This window comes from Xiphophorus maculatus, chromosome 12, assembly GCF_002775205.1.
Source record: "Xiphophorus maculatus strain JP 163 A chromosome 12, X_maculatus-5.0-male, whole genome shotgun sequence".
NCBI lineage: Eukaryota > Metazoa > Chordata > Actinopteri > Cyprinodontiformes > Poeciliidae > Xiphophorus > Xiphophorus maculatus.
Genome location: NC_036454.1, coordinates 18285224 through 18298746, shown reverse-complemented (window position 1 = coordinate 18298746; position 13523 = coordinate 18285224). Strand labels below are relative to the sequence as shown.

The following is a 13523-nucleotide window of genomic DNA, read 5'->3' as shown; positions in this document are numbered from 1 at the left end:
CCTTTTTATCAGCTGCCTCCAGCAAGGTGTCTGGAGTGGTTTTAAATTGCATTAATATGCAGGAATTTATAGATCGGCTCCCTTGGCATTTCTGCAGGGAGGGGAAGAGAGTATTACGGTCCCCATCTGCACTAATTACTGGGTCTTGGCAGTGCTACCTGTCTCTTGTGAAGGACAAACCAAGGCACCAAAGCTGTAACACGCATGCAGGCTAAAGGAGCTCATCTGCTAAGGAGTCTTTTAGAAGAGCGATACCTCAGAGGGCTTTTTACTTGATGTTTGATGCTTTGACTACCATAAAAACATCTCTGCTGGCAAACATCAATAAATTAAAAGACTATTTAAGTTCTCTCATCTAGAGCTGAGAGAAAGATACTAACAGGCTTTATACCCATTTGTAGTAATCATTTCATGTGCGTGAGATCTGTCATTATAAATCTGAACCCAACCACCTTCGACTGGTTGATAGCTTTGAAATGTGGGTGGAAAAAAAAACAAATTATGGGGTTAGTAAATAAAACAAATTAGTAGTTTAAAAAATCATTGCAAAGAAATGACAACCGTCACAAATGCACTGGCCTCCCTCAAATGGTCAGACTTGTTGCTCTTTATAATTCTGTTCTGTCACAGAAATTATTTCCATTTTAAATCATCTGCCTCTTTTCTCAATCCCTTGAGCCCTGACACCTACACTTTACCTGTTAAAACAGGCAACATCAGTGTCTTAACTCTTATTTTTCACTACAGGTAGCTCACTCTGCCAGGTTGACAGTTTTTCTGCAGTAAATCTGCATGTGGTAATTCCTTAGCCTGCTGTGGGCTTCTCAGTTTCCCATATTTGTCTGTCATCCTGTCAGAGACACTTCTTGGATCACTGCTGCACAAACATTTGCTTATGTTTGTGCCATCTGTGCCTTTAGCCAGCAGGTGATTACCAACCGCAGACTCACCTCCCACTCTGTCCAACTGGACTCCCTATGCTTGCATGGCCAGGGCCAATTTTCCAGAGGGAGAAGGATGGCAACATCTGGAATAAAGAGAGAGACTGCTGAGTCTGAGCAACGAAAAGTACAGTAAAGAGGCCATGCAAAGGGTTTTACAATCAAAACTTTGGCCTTCTATATTTTATGTAGTTTTATGGGATACACAAATGCAATGTAGCCCGTGACAGTGAGGCATAAGAACAGGAACAATTTTTTATTTTTATTTTTTTATGAAAGGGTCATAAATGTGTGGCATGCATTTGTATTCCACCTCTTCTTCTATGATACCCCTAAATTAAAATTAAGTGCCCCAAAGTGGGGTTATTCTTGTGGCAGCAGAGGCTGTAGGACATTAGCAAACATTTCAAAACATGTTTGTCCATCAAATTGACAAGTCAAGAGAACATTAATCAGAGAAATGGTCCATTGTTAACTCTGCAGGAACTTCTAACATCCACAGCTCAGGTGAAAGAATCTGTTGACAGAACAGCTTTTAATCAAATGTAACAAATGTAACTTCTGCTGAAGAGTGTCAAGAAATATTCAAGTGTTGAAGAAAATCCTTAAATTCTGATGGTAGTTTAATTTGTCACCAGCCATGTAGTAGATGCAGCAAATTTGTGGAAGAAGGTTCTTTGGTTTAAAGCTCCACAAATATTTTGGGAATTTATTGCCCTGTGAGTTTGTAAAGTATTATAGCAAAGGGAGCTTGGGATGTAGTAATTGTTTTCTCACTTATTCAGAGTGCAATTATGTTATAGTTTAGCATTCACATGTAATATTTAGTCTTATGTATAGAGGCTCAGAGCAGTAGATGTTCATACCAGGCCCAAGATGGTGCAGGTCACAGAGAAAGTCAAAAACACAAATGAGCAAATGGACAAGGAAAGATGTTAAAGTCATAAATCCATTTGAAAATCTGTGTTAAGACTTTTAAAAAAATGGTTCACAGATGCTTTCTGTCCAATCTGTGTGAGCTTGAGCCACATTGCTAAGAACAAAGGAGAAAATGTCCGTCTCTCAATATTCAGACGTGGCATCCTCCAAAAACACTTGCAGCTTAAATTTTAGCAAACGTTGACTCAAGGGGGCTGAATACAAATGCACACCACACTTCTCAGATGTAGTTTGTGAAAATCTTGGAAAAATATTAGCTATTTACTTTCTTTTCATAATTATGTTGAGTTCGTCTGTCATATAGAAATCTGTAAAATACATTGGTAAATGTGGACAAGTTCGAACACCGTGGATCACACTACATGTGAAGGAAAATGTTGGTTAACATTTCCTACTAGCGTCTCTCTGAGCCTTTGTGTCATCCGCTCTTTTTCAGTTCTTAACATCAAGCGGAGCAAAAATGGCTTTGTCACACTTGAGATATATCGAATGAGATCAGTGTCAACATCTAGACGGTGAACTATTTGATTGCCTTGTGGGCCTGGCAACACACTAATCTTATGCATGACTGACTATTGGATCTGTGACATCTTCCAGTGAAAGACAGCGGAGTTGTCATTTGGACCGAGGGAATCTGGGTCACCCCAGGTCCTGCAGGAGGGTGGTGTTTGGACTTCAATTCAATTATTTCCCATTGATTTATTGGACACCCATCAATAAACACACATTTCTGGGCTGGAGCGCTTCACACAAAGGTTTTCTCTTTTTCCCCCCCTCCTGTTCTCCTGTTTATTCTGTTCTATCCTTAACTGACATAAGCCTTTCTTTGAAGTTCGGTAACCAAAGGAATGAGGAATGACAGCACAACAAACAATGTACAAAACACGCACACACACACACACGCATAGAGACAATGAGAGGTTTTTGAATATTCAAGTGAGACACCATAGGATGGGTTGAGAACCAGTGTTTTATTGTTGCGTTAAGCCATGAAAGGATGTGTCTGGGACAATAAAGAATTGTGTCACATTGGGATAAGAAATTCTGCATTATCAACAATGCTTTACAAATGGTGTGTAAGAAGGTTTACAGTGGAAAATATAAATCTCAAAGGAAAAAACAGAAAAGTGCAGTTTGTTTCTCACATTTGGGTGAAGTTACAGCGGGGGGGCTGGTGATTTATATCTGGAGTCCTTTCTGGAGAGCAGTCTGCACAGAGAAATGCAAAGTAGGTATGAGGCTTTGTTTTTAAAATCTATTGTATTTAGAGGTTTCTTGGTGTGAAGCAAGTAAGTCATTACCTGCACATTAATGAGGCTGGTTACAACATTTCCAATGCTTAGATTGCGGTGCAGTTAGCACCAATAGGAGATCAGCTTGTGTCTCCCCTGTGGTTTGTCTGAAAATCTTAAGCCACTTTCTTATTGCTCAAGAACACTGAAACTCTGTTTCTCTGTACATCTTGATTCTACAGGAAATTAGGTAAAGCCACTGTTGGCAAATGCTTTTCTGATTCAAAAAGTCAGGTGCATTAGGATTTTAATAATGTTTTGATTAATTTTTGCCTCATTTACTTAACAAACATGGATTGTACAGTGGAGTTTCATTAAAAAAAAAAAAAAACGGGGGACTGCAAGAGTTTATGTGGTCTTTTTGAAAACCGTGTTTTTTTAAGTTAAATTGGCAAATGGAAAACTCAGTAAAAAGCAGCATAACTTTAGCTGTCATGACCTCCTGAGGCTAAAAGCTTTAGCAAAGCTTCACTTGAGTTGAAGTGAATTCCAGCTCCCTCCTTCCACCTCTACCAGCAGTCAGCAACCTTTTCTATACAATGGCCATTTTTTTCTTGAGCTGTAAAGCACTCATTATTGTTCATTAACAAACCAACTTTAGGCAGGCGGTCTTACCCAATATCCCTTTTCACTCCATTATGTGATAATCCCCTTTTTCCACCTGGGATTTCTGGTTCTGGCTTTCGAGTGTGGGCAACAGAAGGCATATCTGTTCTTTCTGATTTAATGGACGGACCAAACTTGATGTCGTTTGATCAGTTAATTACCAAATATAATATTCACAGACATGATTTGTTTCGGTATTTACAGGTGAGGGGCATTCTGTGCCAGGAAATGTGTCCTCTTGACCTGGATAACAGATAAGGTTCCATCCAAAACACAATGACAACGGTCTGTCCTTGAATATGTGTCGTTGGACTTTCTAACTAGTAAATTACACAATACAGAAAATAGGTTTCATAATATTTGTGATCCCTTTATACTGTATACTGGTCTGGATATTTCTGCTATTTTTTCACATAGCCTTACATAATATATTGCATTAATGTGTCTTCCTTTTTTTTATTTTATTTTATTTTTTCAGCCAGGGTAATGTTAATGTTAATGTTGATGTTACTGTATGGCATTTTGTTCTGCCTCTTTCTTTTTTGCTTGTCTATATTAAAATGCAGAAATAACCAATAAACATATGTTGTAAAAAAAAGATAAAAAATAAAGGAAAGAGGAAAAAATACAACTTTATTTTTCACTGCTAGTGTTAGATGAGGAAAAAGCAAACTTGTGTAAATATAACTGTGTTAATATCTATATGAGACTACATGTGACATTCCAGGAAACTCTAAACTTGTAGCTTCTCAGCGATTCATCTGTGGTCTTGGTGGTAGAGAATCTACAGCTCTACAGAAATAACCTGTGATGTACTGAGTGTGGGAAGAGAGTTTTGAAACAAATGCTGTAAGTATTGAGGGAACTCTCTAAGTTAGCCTGTTAAAAACCATCACCTTGTTTTACTCTGTTTTGTACAGAGGGTCTGGACACTCCGCTGTTGAGAAAAGATTGCTTCTGGAGGACTTTGTTAAAGTCTTAAACATTTATAATCATTAATGTTTGTCCATGATGTATGCAATGCTCCCGTTTGACGCTATAAAGCTTACTGGACATTGCCTGCACTGTAAACAACCATCTTTCACTGCAAAGAGAGAAGTACCAAGTCAAACAAGATGGATGTTGGTGTTAATTCAGTATTTGGAAGTATATCCAACACGAACTGAATGACTTTATTAACCTTTTCTGCCATTGTCAACCTACAACCATAGGCAGATACAGATCAAAACCAGTGGAGAAACTCAGAAGCAACTCCTGCTTCTGTTGTCTGATTGGCCCAGTTAAAATTCAGCCAGAGAAATCGGGCTCAATAGGAGAAATCCCAGATGGAGCACTGAAAGGAGATAAGAATCAAGCGGATATGCGTAGGAAGGCAAATGGCCAGGCTGCCTCTAAGTGCTCATCCTTCCACATTCCACATTATAAAAACCTACTTTAAATGCTGATTTAACTCAACTTTTTCTCTATTTGTTTGGAGTTATTGCTTTTAAAATCTCTGCCTTTTGCGTTTTCAAAAGTTTAAAACTCAATGTCTGATTGCTTTGTTCATAGATGCAGCAGTTGGCTGTGAAGTCAATTAGTACTCATTTCTATTACAGGGCTGACATTAGTCTAGACAGGCATGTTTTGATTAGAGATGACAGACGACTCACGGTGATTGGACTGCCAGACATTCCTCACCCTTCATCCCATGGGTGAAGCTATTGAAACTGACTGGAATATGGAAAGCTAGCAGATGAGTGTTTTTGCCAAGCTGCCCTTCATCTGCAGAGAAACATGTTCTAAAAACGACTTCTCAGCACAAGGGACTGTATAAGCCGCCGCAACGCTGACATGACTCAGTACATCACATATATATTTATAAAGCTCAGCTGCCAATATGTTTTTCCAGCACTGTATATCATAGCAATAATGTCCAAACTGTGGGCTTTTTACACACAATGGCCTTTTGTTGTGCAGGTTATTTATTGTCCTGGTGTGAGGTTGTGCAGAGCTGGTGGGTGAGTGCATCCAGGGGCTTGTATTGTTAGGGAATCAGTGGCTCTTGTTTGTGGAGCTGGGACGGTTTGTTAACAATGCCTTTTTTATGTCCCAGAGTGCGTGCCTGTTGGCAAACGTCCCCACTGAATTTTTGTTTGTGTGCGGTTTTGTTGTTTGCTGTACGTGGACCGGGGTCGGCGAGCATAACCCTCCCATTGTGTCCCCCCCCCATCAGAATAGAGTAGTTTTATATCAGGCACATGTGAGCATTAGTGTGTGGGTGTTTTGAATATACAGTATGAGCGCAAATTATTTAGCGCTGCTGTGTGGAAATTGCAGAGCTGAAAGGGACGAGGGGGGGGGGCGACTGTCCCTTCTTAATGGAGGCTTTCACTCTGCCTCCATTCATGTGACGGTATGGTGACGGAGAAGGGGGAGCTGGGGATTAACGGGGTAGAGGCAGTGCCTTGTTAAAGAAAAAGAAAGGGTTTGAGTGTGTCGATTGGATTAACTTGTTTGGGCTTATTAAGAGGGGAGACACAGCAGCTTGTTAAAAGCACTGCATGGGGCGTCCCATTGTGAGACTGCAGGGTCACCATTGAGTTGGGACGGAGCCACGCCCTAACGCATTATGGAGGCCGTCTGCCAGGTTCCTAATACTTGGAAATTGACTTATAGTGATTTTATGTTGTACATAACATTACTTTGCTGACATGATTATTTGTGTTTCTAATCTGCTTTTGGGAAAACAGCTCGAAGGCTAAGCAGTTTTAGCGCTCCACGTGCAACACCGCCCTACAGAGAGAGGATCACGGATACTTGTTGACTCTAGAAAAGCACTAACAAACCTGATGGTGACCACATTCAGCGAATTTTCAGTTTGAGTGGCCGGTCAGAAACTCAAATACCTTTTTTTCATGTCAGCTCAAACAGGTGACACTGACACTGCTATTACTGAGTGAAAATGACTGGACATTAGGCATTTTCAGTATCTGAGATGTTTAAAAAGAGGTCAGATAATGAGTAGGAAGTATTTTAAAAGAAATTATTCTCTACAGCATTTCACTGTGTATGAAAAAACAATTCTGACTGATCTGTAGCTGATTTTACTCATATTTTTTCACATTTTGCTAAAGTTTGTGCATAAATATCTGGTAGTGAACAAGCACCACTTCAAGGAGGGACGTCAATGCCACCTCTGGCATTTCTTTGTTCATTTATGAAAACTCTAAAATCAGCAGTGACCCTGAAATATCTGTGAGCACACACATTTTTCTGTGCTTTGCTAAGTTGTAGAAAGAAATTTATGCCCAAAGTGTTATAGACAAACATTCCTAAAAGTTTGCTGCAGATAAAAACAAATGTGTTGAATCTGTTTTACCAGTTTGCAAAGTAGCTCACACTGCAGAGGGTCTGGCTCCTGTGGTCCTGTCGAAAATAATAAGCTAGTTTTCTTCTTAAAAAAAGAAAAAAACAAATTCTTGTGCCTACCGCAATCTGTGGGATAATCAAACGCCTTCTCTCCTTGTTACAGTTGCCTGCAAGGTTGTCCCTGAGAGCAATAATTGGAATATATGGCAATAGCACACCGAGCGTAACCACACTCCTTCTGGCAATGAGAAAAAGAGCCATTGGCTGAGCTGTTATACATTTAAAAAAATGTAAGGACAATAATTTAGGTGACAAAAAAACAAATAAATCAGACATGAGTTGCCCGTCTGCCAGTGCAGACCTCATACTTAAACTCCAAGCTTCAATGTTGATTCCAGATAGACTAATGTCAGGAGATTTCTTCATGATCCACGGAAACCAAATATTTATTTAGCAACTGTTCATGTAAAACCATAAGGTACTAAGTTTAGCTATCACTGAGTATCATCTGCTATGCTCTGTCTTTCACCTAAAACATGTGTACCTGAGTACGCACACACACCCAGTCACACACGCATGCGCCCACGCACACGCCCACACACACACACGCCGACAGACCGCCAGCGTTTGTTCACCCATGACCACCCTGTTCCACCCCGCACTTGGCAGGATGCTTATCTGAGTAGACAGCTTTGGGCGCGGAGAGCCATCTCCTCTGATCTCCTCTGCAGTTTAAGAACCTTTTAACTAAGAAATAGCCCTCCGCCAAGCCCACTGCCTCCTGATTCCAGCTTATTCCTTCATCTCAAGGGACTGATCCTCCCGCTTCCGTTGCGAACCCTGCAGCGGCGTTAGCAGAACGGGGATGGATCCGACAGACATCCTAGCTTTTGAGATATCTCTGCACTGGTGTAATAGGAGACCCAGTGGATTTGATGTACGAGTGAAGTGCAGGTGGTGTTTCTGAGCGGTCGGTGTGCACACCCACGCACACACAGAAAACCTAGCACCTTCACAGAGATTGACCTCGGCAAGACGGGCTGTTTTCAGGGCAGCTGGGTGACGGGTCGCAGGCGTTTGGTTTCGGGGATAATTTCCTGCCACTGATGGACATCTGCTAAGTAGCACAATAACCTAATGGGAGAAGATGAGGGGAAAAGGAGGACATGACAAACAAGCTGAAGACTTGCTCCTTTTGCCTCGCTCTTAAAGGCAATAATAGCGGTAAATTGGTTCCTGAAATTGAATTGGAAAAAAAGAGCCAGTCTCCTTTAGCAAAGTATAATGCCTCCAAATACATTTGGTGTACAGCAAATGGAGAAAAATGGAGGGTAGTTACACGATTGTCTTTCATTTCAGGGAGGGGAAAAGTGTGCCGGCATCCCCCCAACCCTCCCCGTTAAGGCCAGCTTTTAGTCTCAATCTCCACCACGTGTCTGCTTCCCCTCTCTCAACCACTATCTTTGAACAAATGGACTGTGAGGATGGGCTCGTTGGGAAATTAGTATCCTTGCAGAGAGAACACAGAGAAAGGATTATGTGAATAGGCAGTAATGAGCTCAAAGTACCAGTGTGTTTGGGCCAGGGCTGCCTGTGTGCGAGAGGAAATGGCACTGTGAGCGACCTCTTTTTTTTATTTTATTTTTTTTCCTGAGCACCTGGCGAGACATAGAGTGGTCCCTCTTTTCCATCTGCAACATGTGTGCGTGTGTGAAAGAGAGAGGGGGTGAACTGAGGTTGTGCAGCGATTTAATTTGCTTAGATTTATCAGGGAGATGCATTTTAGTGCTTTTCTCACTGTCAGTTTTGTGCTAAAAGTGTTGTTTTGTGCGGCTGGTGACAGGCTTTAAAAATACTCATGTGACTTCGAGTGTTAAGTGCATTGTAGAAGCCTTAGGGTCCAGGGTCAAATGTAATGTCTGGAGAAAAATGTTTTTTAGTTGTTGTTTTTTAAAAAGAAGTATTTTCTGGAAGAAAGACTGAGGTATTTGAAGTGTTCATCCATGTTTTCCTGGCCTCTTTATGACCTTTAACAATTAATATTTTGGCTTCAGTTATAGAACAATTAAATGGGCTTTTGTGCCATATTTCATGTTAAAAGACAAGCAAAATGGTTGTGGTAAAGATTTGTTTTTTGTAATCGGGGGATGTAAAAACTATTCTATACTCTTTAAAATTACAATATTTTGCGCATTACTCTGCATGAAGCTTGGAAATAAATAAATGCTTTTCAAATCTTTTGATGCATTAAGATTTTGCAATGATGTTTAAAAAATAGCTGTAAAATCCTGATTATGATTGCCTGAGTATGAAAACATTTCTAAACAGATTTCAATCAGTTTGCAGAATTTTGCCAAAAGCATTTTCAAAAACATTCTAGCAGTACGATGTGTGTCAAAGTGTATTTTCTAACTCCTTAATTTAAGTTTGAAAAACATCACTGCTCAGGTGAAGTTTACTCTTTCTAAATAATAGCAAATACCTGCATAAAAAGTTTGCACCATAACTTTCATGACTAAATTCATCAGAATTTACCTTCTTGTCAGCATAAGCGTTTCAACATTATTTCTACTACTAGTAGTAGGAGTTGTAGGAGAATTACTGCTAATGCTAAGAGCAGTAGGAGTGTGTCAATATGCCCAGAGGTGAGTTGATGAAAAATATCAGCTTCATGAGGACAAGACGAGACCTTAGTAATAATTATGTTGGAGCTAAACATCCTCTTGTTTTTATCTCATATATAAAGGTAGCCTGACCATTTGTCTGAGGGCTCCATAAACTGATTTAATTACCTTTTATATGCTATTTGAGTTTTATAGCATATTATATGTATATGATTAAGCCTTTTATTGTGAAGGTTTGACTCTTGTCTAACTTGTCTAAGTCCTTCAGCCTTGTATTTTAGCTGTTCTGCTGAGTTTAGCCAGACCTCTGGCTACAAGACCAGAAGTCCAAAAAATCTAACAAAATAGTAACAAGTAAAACAAACAAAAAAAAACCAACAGATACTCCTGAATACTGAATACATCCAGCTAATAGTTAGCTCATTTAGCACTGGCAGCCAGTATTCCTCATTATTATTAATCATTATTAATGATATTAATGATTATTAATAATGATTATGTGACTGTTGAAACCCTCTAATCCTTCACAATGTAACACTGTCTTATCTCTAACCCCTGTTTTTGATGACTTTTTGTTGTGTTGTCCCCCCACTGGGGTCCATCCAGACTTTTGTGACAGTAATACTTCCCCTTCAAAGGTTGGCTCCAAACAGACACCAGAAAGAGAAAAATGACTCAGAGCAAACCAGAAGTAAAGCAAAACATATGATTGTCTGTAGAACTACAGTGTAGGGAGATTGGATGGTTCTTGTCTTTTATTAATCGATTATTTATCCCAAGGACAGAAATAACAAATTGTTGTGTGTGTGTGTGAGGTCACTTTACTTTTCTGTTTTATCACTTTCCTTTCCTCCTGTGAGCAGACAGTTGACAAACTGGCACATTACCGCCGCCTAGGAGGCTCTTGTGAAAAATCTATAGCGCTGGTGTGCTTTTTAGTCCAAAGCAGCATACGCTGGGTGCTCCATAGGAGTCAGCTTCACACTGTGATGCAGAGATGAGATTTACGACTGTTTAAATGGAGCCAGATCATGTGGATCTGTTCCTTTCGAAGAGTCGTTCAAACTATTATTATCTTATTTTTAAATAGCCAGCTAGAGGGAACTTATTTCACACTGAGACAAATGATAGGTATACTATTTTGTCATTTTGAGGCTGCTGCAGACTAGGCACTTGTATGGAGTCAGTGTGGACAACACACAATGAAAGTGATGTTTGCATGTCAAAACAGTACGGCACATGTACTCTGCTGCGCTCCTCCCATTGTGCCTGTGCTCTGTGTCACTCAGTGAAGCAGCAATGGAGGATGTGAAGCACAGTAAAATACAGCTTGCAACTGCAACTCAGTACCCATTATTTATGTTAAATACTTAGGCAATAGATTCGATTCACTTGCACATCGCTCAGCCTGCAAGTACCTTGAATGAAAGGCTGTGGGTTCAGCTGGGAAAAGCACAATTATTATATTGTTCCTGGACATGCATAAGTACGAGGAGACATTTTATATTTCTCACTTTGATCAAATACTGCTGATACATCACATCATTTGAGGAGCTCTTTTGATTGAATGCTTTAACAATTGCTTGAAATTTACGACCATTTGCAGCAGTGTTCTGCATTTGTATAACCTTTAAATGAGCAGGAAGAGGACCCAGAGCTGCATGACCAGCCATTAATTCATCGTGTAATCACTGCAATTGTTTTCTTTCATAATACAATGATAATCTATGAAAGCCAGTAATGGACTGATGGCAGGTGGCTAAATGTTCGTTTAGTAATTCACTGAGAAAATAAATAGCAGAGGATTCGGCTGTGACATGCGCGTGAGAAATCATTTTTCAATACTCTGCCACGCATCGTAGCCGGAGACGCCTGCTCTGAAAGCACACATGAAATATTTGCCTCTGCTCTGCGTTTTAATATGGGAGGAGACGGGCTTGGATTGAAACAATAGTGTTTCGTGCTGATGCTTTTGGAAAAAAGCGACTCACACGCAGGCGGTGCCAAGATTAAAGCCACAGTCCTTTTTCTTTTGCTACTAAATGTGACCATTATCCATTGTAGGTAAAACTGGGCTTCAGTAAAAGCATGCTGTGTAAAAAATACAGGAGTAAATTTGGATCCTTATCTTATAAAAACACTTTCTGGACTCAAATAGTTGCTTCGGCTGCTTTTATCTGCCACATAATGCAAGTGGAAGACTTTGTAATCAGTCATCATTGTGTTGTGTGACACAGCGATGCTCCTGATGAATGATACCCTCCATGGTTTCTGATTGTTCAGGGTTGTTATTCAGCTTTCTTTCATATATATATGTATATATATATATATTCATATTTATATCTGACCACGTCTTGTGTTTCCTCTGGGAATGCGATGGGCTTTTTGAGAGGAGACCAGTCGCCTCTGCCTCTGTGTTCCTGAGTGAAGGTGGCGGCGGGGAGCAGAGTTGGAGATTTATGGCCTAGAGGGAGATTGATTAGTGCCGTCACTAGCCCTGATGTACGGTTGGCAGTCTCTCCCCTCCCATCCCATCACATCTGCTCACACACACACTTTCACATGCGACTGTACAGTTCAACACATACATCCAGACGCAGCTCAGGGCCCCAGGCCTTCCCTGACAGTCCCCCTGAGCTGTTGCATGTTAAGTTGTAGCAGACCGACTGCTGTTTTCTCAGCATTCCCTTTTCTTTTTTTGCTTTCGATAGATAACGCCATCAATCACCACATCCACACCGCCCTGGAAAGAATGTGGCCCAATGTGGCTGAGTGTTGCTATTTTCTCTGTGATTGTGAAAGGTTTTTTCGGAGCAACAGACAGGAGATGCGGTTGAATGGCTGTGTGGATATGCTGTTTGAAGCTGCAGAGTGACTGCTCTGGACTCTGCTCTGCTCCCGTGTCAACAGTGCCCACCCACCCCCCACTTCCACACTCTGCAGGTGTGTGTTTATCATTCAACACACAGAGCTGAGAGGCAGGCAGCTGTAGGCATGCTTCCCAATTAAATCCTCGGTGAGAAAGCCCCCGGTGGCTCCCAGACCCGGCCATGCACAGCTTTGACCTCGTACCTTACTTGCTTTAACATCCGTCCTTATTTTTTGTTTTTTTTCCTGACTCAGGTTGTCCGCAGAACTCCCCCGGTCGTAATACTGTGCCCACCTCGCCATGCTGGCCTGTCTGCAGAGGAGGCAGAACCCGCCGCCCCAGCACCCGGTGTGTGCCAGCAAGACCTTGGAGCCGCCGCAAGTCCTCGGACGGAAATGTAAGTTAACAACACGAGTGATTGGCGGGCGTCAGGTGTTCGGCTCTGCTCCAACTAAGGATGCCTATGTTTAGGTTACCTACTGAACCTAAGTCTGAAAAAAAAATACTGAATTTGATTTCAGTATTTTCCAGGCCTGGATGAGTACGGAAAAAGAAGAGCATGGAAAAATATTTGGACTTCAAGACTTTGTGTGTCTAAATGTCCATTCTTCTAATTGTCCTTCATTTGTTTATTCTTTTTCATTCTTGGTATACTTAATCTCATTTTTGTGTCCTAGCTTCATCATTCTCTTCCTTGTATCTGTTCTTCCTTCTTTCCTTTTTGCCTTCCTTTCTTTCCTCATTTTATCCATTCTGCTATCATTCGGTAACACCTGCCTTCTTTCTGTCTTTCCTTCCTTTACAACTTAATTTCTTCCTCATGTCCTTGCATATTTTCCCCATTTCCTTCTTGTGCCCCTATTTCTTGCCCTCCTTTTGTCTTTCCATCCTTCTTTTTAAC

At 40.8% G+C, this 13523-nt stretch overlaps 1 protein-coding gene across 1 annotated transcript in view; it reads left to right on the top strand.

The window, feature by feature from the left end:
- fam222a (family with sequence similarity 222 member A) overlaps nt 1-13523 on the top strand; it is a 65307-nt gene that overhangs the window by 23535 nt on the left and 28249 nt on the right. Inside the window, exon 2 of the mRNA XM_005804030.2 lies at nt 12877-13019. Coding sequence (XP_005804087.1) covers nt 12923-13019 — 97 coding nt within the window. The 5' untranslated portion in view covers nt 12877-12922. The remainder of the gene's footprint in view (nt 1-12876; nt 13020-13523) is intronic.